A 21049-nucleotide genomic window follows, 5' to 3' on the forward strand; every position below is an offset into this window, starting at 1 on the left:
AATCCTGAATTACAAAAACTGCTCAGCTCACACTGTCCCAGACATTACATATATACTGTCATAAGTTGCGCTTTCCCAGAAATCATGTGATTTCCCCCAAACTAGAATCAGAAAGTAGCCTATGCCATATATGGGTATATCAGTCTCTCCTGATGTTATGTACACATGCACACTTGGTGGCCATTGGCTAATTACTTATCTGTATAGCGTGCACAACCAGAACAATACCCTTGTGTCCTTTCTCTTTCTGCCTATCTCTCCAAATGAAACATTCTGGACATGTTAGGCTCACACTGTGTCCTCAGCCTGTCAGCAACTGCCAAAGTTATCTTATATGAAAGGCATGATCTCAGCTCCTGAGAAAAGCACTGTATGTTGCAAAGATGCTAACTTGTTAGGCCATCTTGTGAGAACCAAACTGAGGCCTTAGTACAGGCCTTAGCCCTTAGTAATAGGCCTAACATAGGAAGGACTATACAAGTGGAATTAGAAAAGGTACAGAGAAGGGCAACAAAAATGATAAAGGGGATGGGACAACTTCCCTATGAGGAAAGGCTAAAGCAGCTAGGACTCTTCAGCTTGGAAAAAAGATGGCTGAGGGGAGATATGATAGAGGTCTATATAATAATGAATGGAATGGAATGGAATGGAATAGGTAGATGTGAATCACTTGTTTACTCTTTCCAAAAATACTAGGACTAGGGGGCATAAAATGAAGTTACTAAGTAGTAAATTTAAAACAAACTGGAGAAAATATTTCTTCACTCAATATGTAATTACACTCTGGAATTTGTTGCCACAGTATGTGGTAAAAATAGCTTAATAGGGTTTTAAAAAGCCATTCTGATGTCATCTGAAAAGCTTTTCACTAAATGGAGTTGTTTTGCTAGATGTTGATTACTGGAATTGTAGAGCTTCATCTACAAACAGCAGGTCTGATGTAACTTCTGGGTCTTTGCCAGTTCTAGAATTAACCTAAAGTGTTAAAAATTGTACTGAAAGGATTAAGTGCCATAGAAAACAACAGTGGTGAGAAAGAGTCTCCCTGAAATATTCCTCACTGGATCCTGAGTTGAAGAATGACATACTATTCATGGAATGTGGTTTGCTATATTTTCATGATTTCTGAGAGTACGTTTATCATTGAAATTTTTATCACATTCAGAACATTTATATTGTTTGCTTCCAGTGTGGATTTTTTTATGAGTTCTGAGGGCATTTTTATGATTGAAGCATATATCACATTCAAAACATTTATATGGTTTCACTGCAGTGTGAATTCGCTCATGAGTTCTAAGGTTACTTTTTTGAATAAAGCTTTTATCACATTGAGAACATTTATATGGTTTTTCTCCAGTGTGGATTCTTTCATGAATTCTGAGTTTACTTTTTTGATTGAAGCTTTTATCACATTGAGAACATTTGTATGGTTTTTCTCCAGTGTGGATTCTTTCATGAATTCTGAGGCTACTCGTATGATTGAAGCTTTTATCACATTCAAAACATTTATATGGTTTCACTGCAGTGTGAATTCGCTCATGAGTTCTAAGGTTACTTTTTTGAATAAAGCTTTTATCACATTGAGAACATTTATATGGTTTTTCTCCAGTGTGGATTCTTTCATGAATTTTGAGTTTACTTTTTTGATTGAAGCTTTTATCACATTGAGAACATTTGTATGGTTTTTCTCCAGTGTGGATTCTTTCATGAATTCTGAGGCTACTCGTATGATTGAAGCTTTTATCACATTCAAAACATTTATGTGGTTTCACTCCAGTGTGGATTCGCTCGTGAATTCTAAGTGTACTTTTCTGAATAAAGCTTTTATCACATTGAGAACATATATATGGTTTTTCTCCAGTGTGAATTCTTTTATGAATTCTGAGACTACTTGTATGAGTGAAGCTTTTATCACATTCAGAACATTTATATGTTTTCCCTCCAGTATGGAGTCTTTCATGAGTTCTGAGAATACTTGTTTGATTAAAGCTTTTATCACATTGAGAACATTTGTATGGTCTTTCTCCAGTGTGGATTCTTTCATGAATTCTGAGTCTACTTCTATGATTGAAGCTTTTATCACATTCAGAACATTTATATAGTTTCCCTCCATGGTGGATTCTTTCATGCATTTTGAGGGCACTTTTATTATTGAAGCTGTTATTACATTCAGAACATGTATATGGTTTTTCTCCAGTGTGGATTCTTTCATGAATTCTGAGATTACATTTTTGATTGAAGCTTTTTTCACATGCTGAACATTTAAATAGCTTTAGTCCCTGGAGGTTCATTTCATGCACTTGTCTCTTTCTAGTATTGGCTAATTCATGTCTTTTTAGTTGAAATGTTTGACTGAAGCTTTCATCACCCACAGAACATTTTGATGGTTTTTGCCGTTTGTGAAATTTCTGATGAATTATAAGCTGTGATTTGTATGTAAAACATTTTTCACATTCAGTACATTGAAATGACTTGTGTCTGTGAATCTTTTTTTCTCTTGCCAGGTCTGAATTGTCAGAGAATCTTTCCTTACATGCAGTGCTCTGAAATGGTTGCTGTCCATTGAGTCTCTGATTTCGTGCAATATTTGAGAACTGGTTGGACTTTCTCTCTTCTTCAGTATATGCATTGGGTCTGTCTCCATTCTGATATTTTTCTTTCATGCTGGGTAGTGTAATTTTACTCATACTTCCTGTACAATCAACTAAAGGATCTGTGCTGTCTCTGGAGTGACCTTTATGTTTCCATTCCTCCATCTGTTGCCCATTGCACTCTCTCATTCTCTTACTGTTGATCGCAAATCCATCATCATCTGTTGGATAAAAATAAGAGTATATAAATTATACAGCTATTGAGTAAGATATATATTGGCAAATATCCCCACATAAATCTTTATTTCTAAACTTGGATTTCTATATTTCAATATAATTATACTATCTTCAATACAATATTCTCACATAATTATTTTTCATATATATCAAATCTTTATTCAAAAAATATCAATATACTTTAAAAATGTTTTTGCTCTCATCGATCAAACATTCCCTAACTATTATGCACTCATTCTGTCATTGTCATTCACTCCTACATAGTGGAATCACAAATCTTTATCTTAAATTGTCCTTTTGTTTCTCAACATACTATTGTGTCTATTATCTTCAACTCCACCTTTCATAATCACATCCAAATTCCCTATCCGAAATGGTCCATAAATTAACAAACAACAGAATATGTTACAACTTCATACAGTGTTTCAGAAAGGACCTCGGTTTGCATACACCAGAGGAAATCATTTGGGAGAAGTGTTATCAGTAAATAGGATTATATTTAAAAGGGATATTGCAGCGGGTCATAATCGTGAGGGTTGTTGTTACTGTAAATATACTATGGAAGTAAAATCAGTGCAAGTCCCCAATAGTAGGCAGAATAAACAATTTATGTTACAATCTAATACGGATTGTAATTCTTCTAGAGTGATCTATGGCATAGTCTGTCCATGTGGGTTATAGGACAGGCAGTGAGAAAAATAAAATTACAAATGGCACAACATTTGAGCGATATTTGGCTGAAGAAGATGGAGGCTCATTTGGTGCAGCACTGCGAGGTGGCTTCTCATGTGGCTGCGGATTTGAAATTTGTAATTCTAATTCATTTTGATAAAAAAATTGAGGGGGATATTTTATTAAAAATGCAACGGAGAGAGCAGAGAATTATTTTTGAATGGCAAACAGTGGCCCCTACGGAGTTAAATAAAGAGGTAGAGTGGTCTGTGGTATAGTGCCGTGGCAAGCCTCCAATCAGAGTGTAGTGAGTGGGAATATGAAGAATGCATTCACTAGTGTTTGGGTTACACCAGCGCTGTTTTACATTGCCCGCTTTGGAGAATGCCTTGGACTAGCGTTCTGGAATTGAAATAAAAAACAGCATCAGGTAGGAAAGTTTTGAGTTTGTGAAAGCTTTTAAATGAGTGGAAGTAAGAATAGGGTCAAATATTCCTTTTTTGTGCGTGTTTTATAGTATAACTCCTGAAGACGCCTAAGAGCGAAACACAGATTGTGTTTGGTTATGCCATAGTGAAGGGTTCACTGATAAAAGAGACAAAATGAGATCTGGAACAACCAATGAAGGCTGGTGTCACAAAATGCCTAGCCACCTGCCTGAGGTTACCCCGCGGCCACTTAGAGTGTCTATCTCCAGCACAGCTCAGGTCTGCCTGCTCCTGCTGCTTGTGCTCTACACTAGCACCCTCCTCCTACCGACTGGGTCACAACCACCTCTGGGTGAGTCTCCCGCTCTCAAATTATCCCCAGTGATTTCTAGTTTAGTGAGGCCACACTCCCAGTGATCCCACAGTTCCCAGAAAGCACTCACAGACCCAACACACAAACCACCAGGTTCTTTATCAGTCCAGACAGGCAGAGGCAATAAACAATTTTTTTTTATTTTTTTTTTTAGTTACATTTGTACCCCGCGCTTTCCCACTCATGGCAGGCTCAATGCGGCAGGCAATGGAAGGTTAAGTGACTTGCCCAGAGTCACAAGGAGCTGCCTGTGCCGGGAATCGAACTCAGTTCCTCAGTTCCCCAGGACCAAAGTCCACCACCCTAACCACTAGGCCACTCCTCCTTGTTTACTGTCCTAAAAATATATTGAACAACGAACAAAAAATGTGCAATCAGCAAACAGTAACAGGTAACTGAAATATGGATTAATTATGACACCAACTAAACATTATTTTACTGTCTAGAAAGTACCTGGGGAGATTATGAAATATAGCTGCTCCCTAGTTATTAAATGTAGCTGTTTTGAGAGGTCACGTGATGCACTGAGAGAGCAAGACGTGTGTCTCTTGCTCTCCGAGGCCCACTGCCTAAAATCGCTAGGAATCCCCCTGGAACTTAACATCTAAATAAAAACTGGAACGGGCACTCCATCTAAAGCAGCCATGGACAAGTATGTGGAGACGGCGACCAAGATTCTGCCAGCGCGGAGCGTAAAAAAAGAGAAGGAAAAAACGCGGACGGCTGAGCCCAGCGAATCGAAGGCCTCACTACAGAGCGGGCAGAGTTTCTCGCCAGAGCAGCTGGCACAACTCACGGCGGCAATGACCCAGGCGCTGGAGCCGCGATTAGAAAAACTATTGACTCAAGCGCTAGAGCCGCGCTTCGAAAAATTATCCACACAGCTCGCTGGGTTTGAAACCGCGCTGGCGGAGACAACGCAAAGGATTGGAGACCTCGAACGGAGAGTCTCCGAATTCGAAGATACACAACCACCATTACTTTCGCAGATGGAAAGCCTGCAGAAAACGGTGGGTAATCTCACAGATAAAGTTGACGAGCTCGAAAACAGAGCACGACGCAGTAATCTACGGCTAATTGGCATACCAGAGACAGTTGGAGACTCGGTGCTGGCCACGGTGGTCGAAAAATGGCTGACTGCAGAGTTCGCTCTATCAGACCATGCTGGAGCACTGTGCTTGGAGCGTGTTCACCGCTTGGGCCGCATACAAGATGGCCGTCAAACCCTGAGGCCCGTAATAGTAAAGATACATAACTACATCCACAAGATGGAAATTCTACGGGGCTATAGACTTAAGAGAGATGAAACAAAATATGATGGCAAGCTGGTTCGTATCTTTCAGGACTTTTCAGCATCCTTACAAGAACGCAGAAAGAAATTCACCCCGCTGTGTCGCCGCCTTCATGAGCTGCGGGTACAATTTATGCTCGTATACCCAGCGGTGCTGAGAATCCGCCAAAATGGAAAATGGCAGAATTATGAAAATGCGACGGCAGCGCAGGAGCATATCGCCAAACTGGAGCAGAACAGCCAAGAGCACATGGGTAAACATCACACAGAGTGAGAATTGCTCAACAAACATGGATGTTAAGGTATTGAACATTAATAAGAGTGAACTCGGGGAGGTTAAGGCATATCTGGAAAAGGGACTGGGCGGTGGGCCTCGAGCATGGCAGTGACTCTCTTATAATTTTAAGGCATGCACGGGGACGTGGGATTAGAAGAGAGATTGCAGATGAGGCAAGGGAATGGGGAGGGAATGTTGGGGATGGGAAGGGATAGGGTGGGATATTATCGACATTGGATAGTGACAAGGAGTTTAGGGAACCATAAAGATAAGGATCTAAAGACTGCATGTGACCAGGTGTTGTGGTGGGGGATGCGACTCTCATGGGGCATCTGGGGTGTGGCTGGGAGCCCTGGATGCATCTATAAAGTGAGATGCCTGCGCAGACAACCAAAACGAATAGACTCTGAGCGGTAAACTGCGTGTGGTTTCCTGGAATGTGTGTGGCATCACGTCCCCCATTAAGCGGAAAAAAATATTGGCTGCTCTTAAACGCCACAAGGTTGGAGTTGCCTGCCTACAGGAAACCAGACTATCAGGAGAGGAACATGAGAAGTTAAAACGAGACTGGGTGGGGGAGGTGTTCTATTCACCAGCCACTGGTAGGAAAGGGGGGACAGCAATTCTAATACACAAAGCTTTAATGTGCGAGGCTAAACTTGCATTTAAAGATGATTTGGGTAGATACATTGGAATCCAAATCAATTTACAAGGAACGGAGACCCTCCTGGTATCGGTATATGGCCCTCACACAGCTGCAGCTAGTTTCTATTCCCAACTGCTAACACACTGCCAACAGTATACGCATTTACATATGGCGGTAGCGGGCGATATGAATCAAGTGATAGACCCGGTGCTAGATAGGTCCGCTCAGTCACACACAAGCTCGGTAGGAACCCCAACACTCTTAGATCTGTTCTTGCAGAAGCTGGGATTGCTTGACCCATGGAGACTGCTACACGGGGAGGAAAAAGATTACACACACACTTCGAGAGCGCACCGTTCACAATCCCGGTTGGACTATATTTTTACCTCCCCGGGTTTGTTCCAAAGAGTAGTCGAGGCCACGATAGGTCCAGAGGAGATCTCGGACCACTCGATGGTGTGGTTGGAACTGGAACCTACGGCCTATTTTAACCAGCCCCCCAGTTGGAGGTTCCCATCTTACCTCCATCATTCAAAAGAGTTTCAAGAGCACTTACAGAAGAGTTGGGAGGAGTATTGCACACACAATCAGGAGCATATGGGAGACCCACTCTTATTCTGGTCCGCAGCAAAAGCAGTACTAAGAGGGGGGATGATAGCCTTTGTTAGCAAGCGTAACCGGAAGATTACACAGGGTATTGTAGACCTAGAGCGAAAACTTCGAATAGCAAAACAACAGTACAGTAGGCGACCTACACAAACACACTATGAAACTCTACTGTCAACAAAAACGGCACTTAACAGTTTAATACATGAACGCACAACTCGCTCCCTACTCTACAGGAAATACCGATTATATAAATTTGGAGATAGAGCGGGAGGGATGCTGGCCCGTTTAATAAAAGGGATGCGCAAGAGTAACTATATAGCCGCTATATGCAAACACATGGGGGAAATAGCCACTAAACCAGAAGAGATAGCGAGGGTATTCCATAGACACTTTGCTACCTTGTATAAGGGAGCATCGGAACCGTCGGACATGCGTGCAGCAATTCAAGCATACTTAGACAAGGTGCAAATGGGGAAGCTCTCAGAAGACCAAAGGTCATCCTTACACAAACCAATAGAGGCTAGAGAGTTGCACAGAGCTGTAGCTGCGCTGAAACTACACTCGGCGCCGGGGCCAGACAGCCTATCGGGAGAGTTCTATAAGATGATGAAGCTCCAGATAACAAGACCTTTATTAGATTATTTTAACACAGTGATAGAGGTAGGGCACTTCCCACACCACGCAAATACGGCACTAATAAGCCTGATATACAAGAAAGGTAGGGATCTGCTACAGCCTAGTTCCTACAGGCCCATATCACTAATAAACGTGGAGGCCAAGCTGCTGGCCAGAATATTGGCTGACAGGCTGGCGCCGCTGTTGCCCCAGATAATTCAAGAGGAGCAGGCTGGGTTCGTCAGAGGACGCCACTCGGTAATAAACGTGCGGAAACTGCTGTTGACCACTATCATGACCTCAGAAGAGACATCCCCAGGGCTGATGGTGAGTTTGGATGCAGAGCGCGCGTTTGACCGCGTATTGTGGCCCTTTCTGTTTGAAACCCTGAAGTGGATAGGGCTGGAGGGGTGGTTCCTGCAGGCCATATCGACTCTATACTCTGGGTCGCGGGCCATGGTGCTCGTGAACGGGGTCAAAACAGAGGAATTCGAAATACAGAAGGGGACGCGTCAGGGATGCCCAATGTCGCCATTATTATTTTTGTTAGCTCTAGAACCTCTGCTCAGCGAGATACGTACAAATAAACACATACAGGGGATTCACGTACAGGGACGAGAATTAAAAGTACTAGCATACGCGGATGATCTGGTGCTGCTGCTGAGCCGTCCTCGGACCTCCTTGGATGGGCTCCTCTGCTCCATTACAAGCTATGGTGCATTATCGGGTTTTCGTTTAAACCTCACCAAATCGCTAGCACTGCCGCTGGGCTCGTTGCAGAGGCAGGACTGGAGAGGATCGTTCCCTTTACAGTGGGCGGAGGGGCAGGTCCAATATCTGGGGGTTACCATTCCATCCAATGTGAAGATGCTATATGACAAAAACGTACCTCCTCTGTTGGTGCAGACAAAACGCACACTACAGCTCTGGGGAGAATGCCCGTTGTCCCTTACGGGGCGTATTAGTTTATTTAACATGATGATAGCCCCCAAATGGCTCTATCTGTTCCAGATGCTGCCATTACATTTGAGACAAAGAGAAGAACGTATACTAAATAAGATGACACAAGGGTTTTTATGGCGGGGGAAGAGACCTAGACTCCCACTTCACATCATTCAAAAACCTAGGGCACATGGAGGGATGGGTTTACTAAATGTAAGATATCTAACAGTGGCGTGCTCCATGAGACACATCAGAGATTGGTTGACTGGGCAAAGAGATTTCTCAAATACGCAACTAGAGATGTCCCTTTTCCCCACTACACACCTGGGTTGGTTACTGCATGCAGCCGGCAAGGGGATAGTGGCTAGAATAGGGAACAACCCATTGATAACATCAGCAAGAGCGACATGGAGATGGCTCTGCAGGAGACACCATTTTGATTGGAGGGCGACTCCATTCTTGCCTTTAAACCATAATCCAGATTTCCCAGAGGGATCCTCCTCAGTGATCTTCAAGCGATGGAGAGACAAAGGAATACAATACCTATACCAACTCTTGACTGACGAAGGAACTATACGACCCTTTGGAGAGCTTAAACGAGACTATCAGCTAACTCAGTTAGACCAGTTTGCCTACCTGCAAATCCAACACTACTTGAGGGCACTGGGCTGGATGAACCTCAGTGAGGATGTACAGGACGTCCTGAACACGGCTTTGACTCTTGGAGCCCAGAATTCCGTGCCCCTCCGATATCATCATAAGTTCTTACAAGACACCACGGAGGACATAGACTATGTTAGTAGAGCACAGGCCTGGGCCAGGGACTTGGCGACTGAAGTAACGGCAGAGATATTCAGCGAACATCTGCGACAGGCCCAGAGTCATGCAGTTTACACGCGATACTGGGAACTTCAGTATAAATTCGCAATGCGACTCTATGTTTCCCCAGCAAGAGCACTGAAAGCGGGGTTTGGTGAGTCTGGAGCATGCCCACGATGTGGACAGAAGCTTGCGACACTTGGCCATATGTTTTGGCAGTGCCCCCGCGTGTCAGACTTTTGGTCCCGAGTGCTGTCTGAAATCAAGATTAACTGGGGCCGTACTATACGGAGTCATCCGCTGATGCTCTTTGGGATCTATAAAAGTGTGAAACCTACAATACCAGGCTTTATATCCTTTGCAAGACGATCGGTGTTAATTGGCAAAAAGACTATATTGTTGAGTTGGCAGGAGTCTGCAGCCCCGTCAATAGGCGTCTGGAGGACGCAAATGATTGAGCTACTGAAACTGGAAAGATGTGGAGTAACAGATTTCTCCTCTGAGGAGGGCAAGAACCTAGAAAAAATATGGGCACACTTCTGGGATACACTGCAGCCAGCAGCGAGAAGCAGAATCCTAAATTAGTATTATCGTTAGACGTTATTTGTGTGACTGTGGACTCCTTGCAACTCATGAACTAATAAAGGGTATCAGTTTTGTTTTTTGGGGGGGGATGGGAAAGAGGGGGGAGAAGGGAGGGGGGGGAAAGGGAGTTATAGAGGTTGTATCTATGCAGATGAATCCTCTTGGTAGATTGTTCATTTCATGTGTGTATTGTTACTTATTGGAAACCTAATAAAAATGAGTTAAACATAAATGTAGCTGTTTTTACAGTGTTTCAGCAGAGAGCTTTCTCTCTCTCTTCTCCCAGGCTGAAACAGGGGAAAACACCAGTACAGTTCAAATGAAATGAGCTCCTAGGCCAATCAGAGCCCAGTCAACAAGTTTTAAAAGTATACCGAGTGAAACTAAAAAAGGGCATTCACTTTTCTATAACAGCTTAACATAAAACATGCACCGCCTGCTGGCCACTTGAAGAAATAAAGGCAGTTTTACACGCTTAAAACATACTGTTCTGTCACAACTGTTAAACAGCAAGGTTTGGAATAGTGCAATAATGACTAGTACAAGAAAATGAAAATTTAAATAAAAATTAATTTAGAAATCCACAAGAGAATTAGGAAGTAATTTATGGACCATTTCGGATAGAGAATTTGGATGTGATTTATGGACTAATTTGGATTGTATAAAAATAAGAAAGTAACAACAGATAACATCAAAAAGAATACATTGTGATTAAGAAGAAAAGTATCATATAAGAACATTGAAGAGAAAGATTGTGTCCATTATGTTCAACTCCACCTTTCATAATCTATATTGAGAAACAAATGGAAAATTTAAGATAAAGATTTGTGGTTTCACTATGTAGGATTGAATGAGAATGACAGAATAAGCGCATAATAGTTAGGGAATGTTTGATTGATGACAGTAAACACATTTTTTAAGTATGTTGATTATTTTTTTAATAATTTTGAATAAAGATTGGATTTATATGAAAAACAAATTATGTGAGAATACTGAACAGGAATCTGTGGGGAACTTGGGACTCCTAATGTTGTATATATATATTTTTTTTTTGTTACATTCCCACTCGTGGGAATTGAAGTCAGTTCCTCAGGACCAATGTCCACCACCCTAACCACTAGGCCACTCCTCCACTCTGGATAACAAATAAACATGGGTTACCTGTAAGATTTATTTATTTCATCCCCCCTAATTATTCTGTGTGCTGTTTTCAAGCCTTGCTAACTAGATCAGGCTGCAAGGTGGCTTTTTTGTGATCCCCACACTTCTACACTCCTCTGGACCCAAAATCATGTTTATGCATTTAATGTGATTTGTTGGGCAAGACATGGGAGAAGGTTAAGTGGACCTTTTACTGAGACAGATGTGTGTGGGTGAGAGACGGTTATACAAGATATTGGGGAGAGAGTGCGTCATGAGAATGGAAAATAACCTGTTTTTTCTGTATTTTTTCTGACCAGTGTTAGGCTCATGTCTAGGACAAGATACTGTATAAGACAGCTTAAGAATTTATTGATGGTGAACTTTGTTACAAGCTTTTATGGGTGAAGGGGGGCACCTAGATGTGGGCACAGTGGGTTTCTGGTGGGGTTTGGAGGGCTCGCTGTTTCCTCCACAAACCTTACAGCTAGGGAGGGGGATTGGCCTGGGTCCACCTGCCTGAAGAGCACTGCACCCACTAAAACTGCTCCAGGGACCTGCATACTGCTGTCATGGACCTGAGTATGACATCTGAGGCTGGCAAAAAATATTTTTAAAGATATTTTTTGAGGATGGGAGGGTGTTAGTGACCACTGGGGGAGTAAGGGGAGGTCATCCCTGATTCTTTCCGGTGGTCATCTGGTCATTTCAGCCACCTTTTTGTGCCTTGGTCGTAAGAAAAACAGGACCAGGTAAAGTCGTCCAAGTGCTCATCAGGGATGCCTTTTTTTTTTTCCATTATGGGTCGAGGACGTCATTCTGTTAGGCATGCCCAAGTCCCGCCTTCGCTACGCCTCCGATACGCACCCTTGAACTTTGGCTGTCCCTGTGACGGAAAGAAGTTGGGGACGTCCAAAATCGGCTTTCGATTATACCGATTTGGACGACCCTGGGAGAAGGATGTCCATCTTCCGATTTGTGTCGAAAGATGGGCGTCCTTCTCTTTCGAAAATGAGCCTGTAAGCCTCCATATCATATAAATAGGAGACTGCGGACCGCATGGCTCGTAGCCAAAAGTAACATGGTGACTGCCGGCTACAAAGGCATGGTCACGGCGCTCCCCTTATTGTCTGGGCTGGCCATCATTTCTGAAGGTTTGAGGAGGCCTCCCCAAAATGACATCAGCAACTTGGGCTGACTGGGTTGGCAGATGGCCGGTTTTGGGGAAGGAGCTTAGTCATCTGCAAAATTGTAAATAAAACAGCAGCATTGATCATGCTGCTGCCTGTTTTCTCAACGCGTTCGATTGCTTTTCTTCCCTCCCTCTGTGTTATTGGACAGACTGGATGAACATTTATTGTATCTGTTACTACTTGTACGGTACTATTGCTTCTCATTTCTCTATTACATAAGCAGTATATGCTTGTTGTTTTGATTTTCTTATGATGTGTACTCTAATATACCCTTCTTATTGCATGTATTAGTGTACTCGTAATCTCAATTACCATCTACATGAATCTTCCTATACCTTTCTTAATGTAACTGTTAGATAAACAGTATGTTTGCTAATTCTGATTATCTAATTGCACATATGTTACTACATATCTCCCTTACAGCACCTGTTAGATACAGGCTTATTACTGTTGTCTAGCTAATTCCATATATCTTACTATATCTTCCGTATTATATCTGTTTTCTGAACAAGACGTGCTTGTTAAATTTTATCATCTTATTGCACATATGGTACTCTATCTTAATGTACTTATTATACGAACAGTATATGCTTGTTAATTTTACCTTATTATATATATGGTACTCTATGTTCCTTGTTTTGTTAGTTGAATGATCAATGCTTGTTAACTTTCATCTTTCTGCAAGTATAATAATTATCTTCCTTATTGTACTCATTAGATAAACAATAATTTTGATAATCTTGAGGCATGCATGTTACTATACTGTCTTGATTGTTGCAGCTGCTGGAACACTGGAACCAAAGAAACATCCATGAAGCAGTTTGTGCAAAAGGCTGTGTTGCATTCCACTTGGTTCAAGGACTTTGGTCCTAGAACAGGTGCCTGGATACTATAGAAATGCCTAGTTGGAAGGGACGGTGGGCCATTAAACGAACCTGTCCTATAGAGATGCAAAGTTCAAAAAGAAAGTAGGCATGAATTGGAGCTGTCCCACTGCCAAAAAGCCAAACCTTGTTATCAAGCTAGTTCAGGTGACAACAAGGTAGGTCAGAGTACATCCAGGATGACAAAAAGAGCATGGAGTGGAGCTGCCTTGCCATGACCTAGCTGGATAATGACAAAGTGGGTACAGTGTACATCTTCAGAAGGCACAACTACCTGACTGAAAAGGAATGGGGGGTGGAATATGCTGCAATGTTAGTTGGATGTGGCTCGGGTGCTTCCTGAATCATGAGTATCGGATAATAATAAGTTGCGGCCAGTAAGTCTCCATAACTCTTGTGTTAAATCTGGTCATTTGCTGAATATATGCAGCAATAAGGTGACATGCTGGGTGGGTGTGCCACCAGCCTGTATTATAGAAAATAGAGTTGCATGTAGACAGGTACAGGTGGGAAATGGTACATGAGAAGACAGACACAGAACCAGATCATTCACTGGTTTTGGACATTTCATTCTCAATTCCAATCTCTGTGGTGATTCCCATCACTCACCAAAAAATCTGAACATCCAGCTGGAGACCTGGGATTCATTGAGGACCTGATCCCTGAAACTCACACCTGGTAGCTAAAAAAACCCAAAACTGAATTCTAATTACTAAGAAATAAAAATATAAGTGAAAATCACTAGTAACATTTACCATCTATGTGAAAATTTAGCAATACTCCACAGCACATAAGCAAGGCTTTTATTATAAAGGAATTCCTGGCTCACTGTTATTGGTATCAGCATTCTCCTCATCTCCTTCCAACTGGTCGACAGGAACCTCTTCCATTTTCAGGATCTCTACTGTGGGCTCAGCAGTGAGACTTTCGCTGCCTGTATGAAGAATGAAAAAATAGCTTCAGGTTTTAAAGGAAAGCTTAACCCCTAAGAAAAGCAACACTTACCTATAAGACCAGCTTAAGGCATAAAACAGATGAGGCACTGGCTCAGGGTGCCAGACTTCAAGGGCACCAAAAATCTGCCTCACTGGCTCACCTTTCATAGCAATGAAAGGCTGTTACTTTAGTCTCACACAAGTTGGTTCAGGGTGCCACAGCTTCTTGAGCCGGCCCTACTTGGCTAAAACTGAGATGATGGGAATTTTATGAGTTCTGAAAATGTAAATATCCTAGTTGAAGGAGATAAGGACCCTCTGTCACCCTGGAAATGAACCATGACATTGAACACAAACAGATTCCTATACAAAGGTAATGAAAAATGCTGCATAATATGCCTTTGTTATAGAATCCCACCTCTCTTCAATCTCCTGCTTCCAGGGTTCATTTTCCTGTCTCCCTTCCCCACACTACTGCCAGTGCCTGGGGTACTCACCCCTCCTTTCCCCTTTCCACCAGAGGGGCCTATCTGTCTCCACGTTTGCTTCTATTAAGGGGGGAGAGTCCAATGGCATACCTAAGTTATCTGCCACCCAGGGAACATCACCCCCTCGGCAATCACCCTCTTCCCCCTCCCAGTGTATCACTCCCGCCCACCCCTCGGCACGTCACCCACCTCCCCCTCCTCTAAAGTGCATCATCCTCACCACAGAGCAGTCGCGCAGCTGTCAGCTCCGCCGGTCCCCTGCCCCGGAACAGGAGTTAATGTCAGATGGGGTAGGGAACCACAAGACTGCTCCGTGCACCCCCTTGCTGCCTGCACCCAGGGTGGACTGCCCCCACCGCCCCATCCTTGGTACACTACTGAAAGAGTCACTTTGATTCCCCTTCCTCTATCTCTCCCTGCCTCCATCTATCCTGATGCCACTTTAAAACATTCTGCTTCACTTCCACCTCTACTGTGTCAGTGTAGTCCTTCCTGCTTCCTTCTATCCTAGGGCACAATCTTCCTGCTGTTCCCAGTGGGGGGGCCACCTTTCCTCCAGCCTCTTCCAATAAGCTTTTCCATTATGTAGCTTCCCAGTATTCCAGAAGCTGGGGGATAGTTTTGTTCATCAACCTCCAGGTGGAGATAAAAAACTGAAAACTGAGCTGGGACATATGTCTGTTGGCATCCAGTCTAGCGCCTCAGTATTTTCTATCTCCAGCAAGTGGATGGACACACTTTTCAGCCTTTGGCTCTGAGTGATTTTCTCCTGGTCCTCAGTTGAGCTTTGCAAGTGGCTGGAGTCTGAAGAGTCATATCTGGAGGTCTTCAGATCCCTGTCTGGTGCCCCGTGAAGTTTCTTATTCCCTCTCTTCACCTCTTCCTTGTTTCCTGTGGAGCTCTCCTTTTCCAACATAACAACCTTAAAAAAAAAAAAAAGGAGAAGAAAAGAGTTTTACTGGAGAGCGTGGGACTGAGTATCAGTCCTGATCCTTTCTCATCTGAGGTAAGACTTGTGGAGACTGTGAGCTTTGGGGGAGCAGCTGGCAGTGGTTAAGTATGTCTAAAGTATGACTCAGAACCGCTTGGAAGGCTTCAAGTTCTACTTGGTGCAAAGAAGAGATTCTGACACCACTTGGGACCACGATGTGCTGTGCTTGTGACAGCTGGGGTGACTGGTGACTCCTGCGGAGGCAGCTTATCGGTGTCCCCACTGTGGGACCTGCCAACTGGCATCAGGGCACTGCAACCAGGAATCCTGTGGGATGCGGAGGAAATGGTCGACACCATGTCTTTGGATTTGGCGCAGCTTCCGAATCTGCTTGGAACTTTTGGACTTAGGCTCTCCGGCAGGGCTGGTGCACAGATTGATGCAGGAGAGCACAGGAACAGGTGCCATTTTGTCAGGGACAACTGGTAGTGACGAACAGCCTCTGTTTGATCACACGCAGAGCACAGCTGACATTTTACAGCCCCAAGGCCCGACAGAGCATTCAGCTGCATCGGGATCTTTGTTTTCTCTGGAGTTTATACTGCACTTACACCAGGCCTCTTTACTGAAGCAGGGACAGTCATAGTTGCTCCAAGGTGCTTCAGTTTCTCGCCTCATTGCTCTTCCGACTCCTAAGAGATCTCATTTAGACCTCCAGGAGTGGAGATGGGGCTATCTCTGTTTCTCCCTCCATATCTGATATGGCCTGTTCAGAGGAGCCATCATTCAAGGAGCAATTAGAGGAAGGAGAGCTCCCTCCTGAAGAGGGGGATGATCCAAAAGTACTGAGGTTGTTTCATAAAGAGGAGCTCAGTACTCTTATTTCTGAGGCACTGGTGGTGCTTTCCACTGAGGAGCCTTTTGCTTTGGCATCAGAAGTTCCATCTTCATCAATCATGAGGCGGCTTAGAGGTCCTTCTAAGGTCTTCACTATGCATCCAGACATTCAGGACCATAGTACAGCAGAATGGGTCTCATCGGAGGTGGGGCTAAAAGTGGGAAGAGCCATGATTCGCCTCTACCTGTTGGTTCCGGAGAAAGATAAACTGCAGCTTCCCTTGGTGAATTCCCTTGTTACGGTGGTGGCTAAACAACCACCTTGCTGGTAGAAGGGGACAATGCCTTAAAAGACCTACAGGATAGGAAACTAGGAGGCTCGCTGAAACAAGCCTTTGAAGTGGCCTCTTAGGGACTTCAAGTGACAGTGTGCAGCTCATTTGTGTCAAGAGCACGCCTGAAGTGGCATCAGCAGTCTGCAACACAAGATGGGTGCCATAACGCCCAGCTGGAAGCAGGGTTGGCTTACTTGGCGGATACTCTTTATGAGATGTTACGGATTACAGTCCACAGTATGTCTTTGGCTGTAATGCTTTGGGCAGCGGATGCAGCATCAAAGTCACATCTACTTAAACTGCCCTATCGGGGCAAGTAGCTATTTGGAGAAGTTCTCAGTAACTTGTTGAAAGAACTGGTGGAAACTAAGTCAAAAGCATCTGGTTGTCTGTCTTCAAGGGGCTCTCAATCTCGATTTCAAGACAGCAGATGGTACTGGCCTGGTCGTCAGCAATTTAGTCAGAAGTCCCGCTTTCAGCCATGCCAGTCCCCTTTCGTGTGGACAGGAAGTCCTCCTTTCAATCAGCTACAGCACCCAATGCCTCCTTTGCAATGATGCGAGGCTGGTCCACTCTTCTCTTCCTCCAGTGGAAGCATGTATTCAGGAGTTTCAGGAGGAGTAGGTCAAAATCACGTTAGACCAAGGGTTCTGGATGTTCTTACAGAAGGTTACAAGTTGGAGTTCTCCCGTTCGGTCGCTCCTCTCTTCTTGCAGTCTCCTTGTTGAAATGGAACCAAGGTAGTTGAGGTTCAGGCACTCTGGGCCACTTTTCCAGTTCCACAGGCTGAACAGGGACATGGCAGATACTCTGTCTACTTCACTGTCCCAAAAGAAGGAAGGTACCTTTCGTCCAGTCTTAAGATCTCAAAGGTCTAAACTGCTGCCTCCAAGTGTCCATCTTCTGCATGGAAACACTTAAGAGAAGTCAAAGCCTTGGACCAAGTGGGAGAATTTGTCACCGCCCTCGATTTCAAGAAGGTGTACTTGCATATACCCATATGGCCGCTGAATCAGAGGTTTCTACATTTTGCGGTGCTGGGCCGTCACTTCCAGTTCAGGGCTTTGCCCTTCGGTCTCACCATGGCACCATGTTTACCAAGGTATGGTGGTGGTGGTGGCCTTCCTTCAGTGCCCGGGAATCAGAGTTCACCTGTATCTCAATGACTGGCTCAATCATGCATCATCCTATTTGAACAGCAAGGCAGCAACAGAGAAAGTTGTCCGTCTTCTGTAGTAGCTGACTTGAGTGATCAATTTCGAGAAGAGCAGATTAACTCCATTGCAGGTGCTGAAGTATCTGGGTGTTCTATTCGACACAGCAAAGGAGAGGATCTTCCTCACGGAACGCAGGAGGTCGAAGCTGGATCAACAGATTTGTCTTCTCTTCAGTCAAGGTAGGCCCTGGGTCTGGGACTACGTCCAGGTTCTACGTGAAGGTATCGTCAATAAAATCTTTTTGTTGTGACATTGATCTGCTGGCTTTCTTTCCCATATTGGATTTTGCAGATCGTTTGCCTTGTTGTTTTTTGGGACCCTAATAATTTTAATTCCATTAGTTCTTCCACTATTCCGGAGGCCCACCCAAGGTTTCTGAGTTGTTTAGTGCGAAGTAATGGATCAAATAATGACTGTCACCTTGCATGGTGCTTTCTGATATCCCTTGTTCTCTACAAGTTGTCCAAAGATGAGAGAGATCCACATGTTTGCTCATCTGGTTATTGTTAGGTTAGTGAGTGGTTTAAAGTTGTTGTGTTTATTCTGAGTTTATCCTTACTGCTTGTCTAAGTAAATACTGAGGAGCTGGACTGAATGCCAAGAGACATATGTCTCAGCTTTCAGTTCTCTATCTCCAGCTTCTGGTTGATGGACACAACTATCCCACAGGTTCTGGAATAATGGGAAGGACTAATGGAAATAAAGTTATCAGGTAACACCTAACTTCTCCATCTTGCCTGCATCTCTACAACTGGCAGCACTGTATGGCTCACAAAGAACAAAAACTACAAGCTGTTGGTGGGAGGGAGGTTTATTATCTTGCAGCAGCTCTGAGAAAGGTCAGAGAAAGTGAAAGATACAAGGAAGATTATAAAAACTGATAAAAGGGTGATCATGTGACACCATGCTGGAGAGGGGCGCTAAGTTCGTTCTCTCCTGCTGCCCTGCCCATATAACCCCAATTTTTCAGGCATAAATTCCTCCATCGCCATCGAAGTGCCTACTGACTGCTATTGATATCTGGCTCCGTGTGGCGGTACTTCGTCCTTCCCACAATGGGGACTAAAGCAGCGTGCCAAGACATGACTCGTTTGGGATGAGATATGACTATCAACCTTAGGAGAATACCTGCCTTTGTCAGGTATGTTTGGTTGCAAGAGAGCTATTATCGGATACTCCTTAGAGCATACTGTACTCAAATGCAGCTGTAGCAAGCGGGGGGGGGGGGGGGGCATACACTCGCCTTGCTGCGCTAAGTGGGGAGAGTGCAAGACACAGGCTCTCTACGCAAAAACTACAGATTTTGACTGTATATGGGGGAGGCTTGCCGACCCACGTGCTGGTACAGCACCAGCACACCACGGGGTCATTGGGGGGGATGGGGGTGGCAGGGGGGAGGGGATGGGAATGTTTTTTTTTCCTGTTAAAAAAGACAAAACTGTTACTGTAGTCAATTTGTTGGTTATATCATTTTATTTAATAAAAATTGTTTCACCATAAAAACTGACAAAAAAATGAGAAAGTAAGTGATGACAGAAGATGAAGGGAAGGGACAGAGAGACAAAGGAAACTGCTGGGGGAAAACAAGAGAAAGAGAAAGAACGGAAGGCAAAAAAAGCAGAGATGATAATGACAGGGCCGGTCCTAGGGTCTCTGGTGCCCCCCTGCAGTTGGCGCCCTCCCTGGCTTAAAGGACTTGATTGAGAAGATTCTTCTCTTCTGCCCTGCTGAGCGAGTCCCGATTGGTGGCGTGGCCCGTGGACGGCAGGGGTGGATGAGGGGTGCACCAGCCAGTGCAGGAAAGGCCAGGGCAGGGGCGGAAGCTTAGGCAGTGAGTCAGGCAGTCAGCTGGAAGCCTCAGCGCCTGGGACGGAGGAGCGAGCTGGCCGGAGGAGGACACGAGACACGAGACGCTTAGGCAGTTAGACTACTCACTTGCTGCAACCACAAGGCGCACTGGCGCAAACGCAGGGTGCTGTAGGGGGAGGAGGCGTCGTCTCGTGACGTCGAGAGCGGAGGAGCTGCTGGACAGGCTGGAAGGAGACGAGCAGCGCCGCGGAGGTGTAAAGTGCGTGCGCCGCCACGTGCGTTACGGCGGGAACTGGAAGCGGGAAGGCTGTCGAACAGCTGGGTGGGCCACGGGAGCTGGCGCCCTTGAAGGCAGGCGCCCTCCTGCGGTGCTTACCCCACTTACCGGGTTGGACCGGCCCTGGATAATGAAAAGAGAAAAGTGAAAATAAGGGAGATAGAGCAAATATATTATCTTCATAACAAAGATTAGAAGCAGCGGCCTTGATTATAACATCTCATTCTAACAGTGCCTGGTCCAGAGGAGGTGTTTTTCTTAAAGAAAATGTTTGCATTACTCCATTTCTCGCTTTAATCCAAACTACATCACCTGCTTCTTGTAGTTCCTCACGTGTGCCTGTAGTCGTCTGATTTCCTCTTTCCTCAGATCCTTGAGGCTCATTCTTGAACCTCTCTTTCTCAAATCGGATTAAAATGTCAGGTTTGACATTGTGAGAGCCTGTTATAGGAAAAAGATAGTACATTTATGTTTAGAAAAGTTACCCCAGCCTACACTGTAAGTGCTTGGAATTAATGTTGTTTTCCTAGGCTCTGCCACCAGTGTAGAGCCAAAAAGACAAATCATCAGAAATATATTCTAGCAATACTCTGATCATTATATGTGAAAATATGTTTATTAAAGATTGTAGACAGACAAAGCAACAGAAGAACAAATTTTCGCAACTAACAAGATGGTAATTGAGGAAAACAGCAAAAACGACAAAATCACAAGCGACACTGTGCAATTGTTTAAAAAAATATTTAATAAAAAGGCACAATTCGAAATGGGCTGTATTTTGGTCTATCAGGCCTGCCTCCAGGGGCCCTGCGGCGCTTCCTCTCGCTCCCTGCCATTCAATCCTCAGCTTTCATTGCAGCCGCCCTGCGTTTAAAAAGCAGCAGCAGTAGCAGCAGCAGTAGCAGCAGCAGCGAAAAA

General features: G+C 44.3%; 1 protein-coding gene across 1 annotated transcript; it reads right to left on the reverse strand.

The window, feature by feature from the left end:
• Positions 1-729: 729 nt before the first annotated feature.
• On the reverse strand, positions 730-20567 carry LOC115471364 (gastrula zinc finger protein XlCGF26.1-like). The gene is made up of 3 exons (XM_030205065.1): positions 20444-20567; positions 14132-14236; positions 730-2812 (listed from the first exon to the last, which is right to left on the reverse strand). The coding sequence occupies exons 2-3, from the start codon at positions 14190-14192 to the stop codon at positions 1092-1094; spliced, it is 1782 nt and encodes a 593-aa protein (XP_030060925.1). The 5' UTR covers positions 14193-14236; positions 20444-20567; the 3' UTR covers positions 730-1091.
• Positions 20568-21049: the final 482 nt, after the last annotated feature.

This window comes from Microcaecilia unicolor, chromosome 1 (genome assembly GCF_901765095.1).
Source record: "Microcaecilia unicolor chromosome 1, aMicUni1.1, whole genome shotgun sequence".
Lineage (NCBI taxonomy): Eukaryota > Metazoa > Chordata > Amphibia > Gymnophiona > Siphonopidae > Microcaecilia > Microcaecilia unicolor.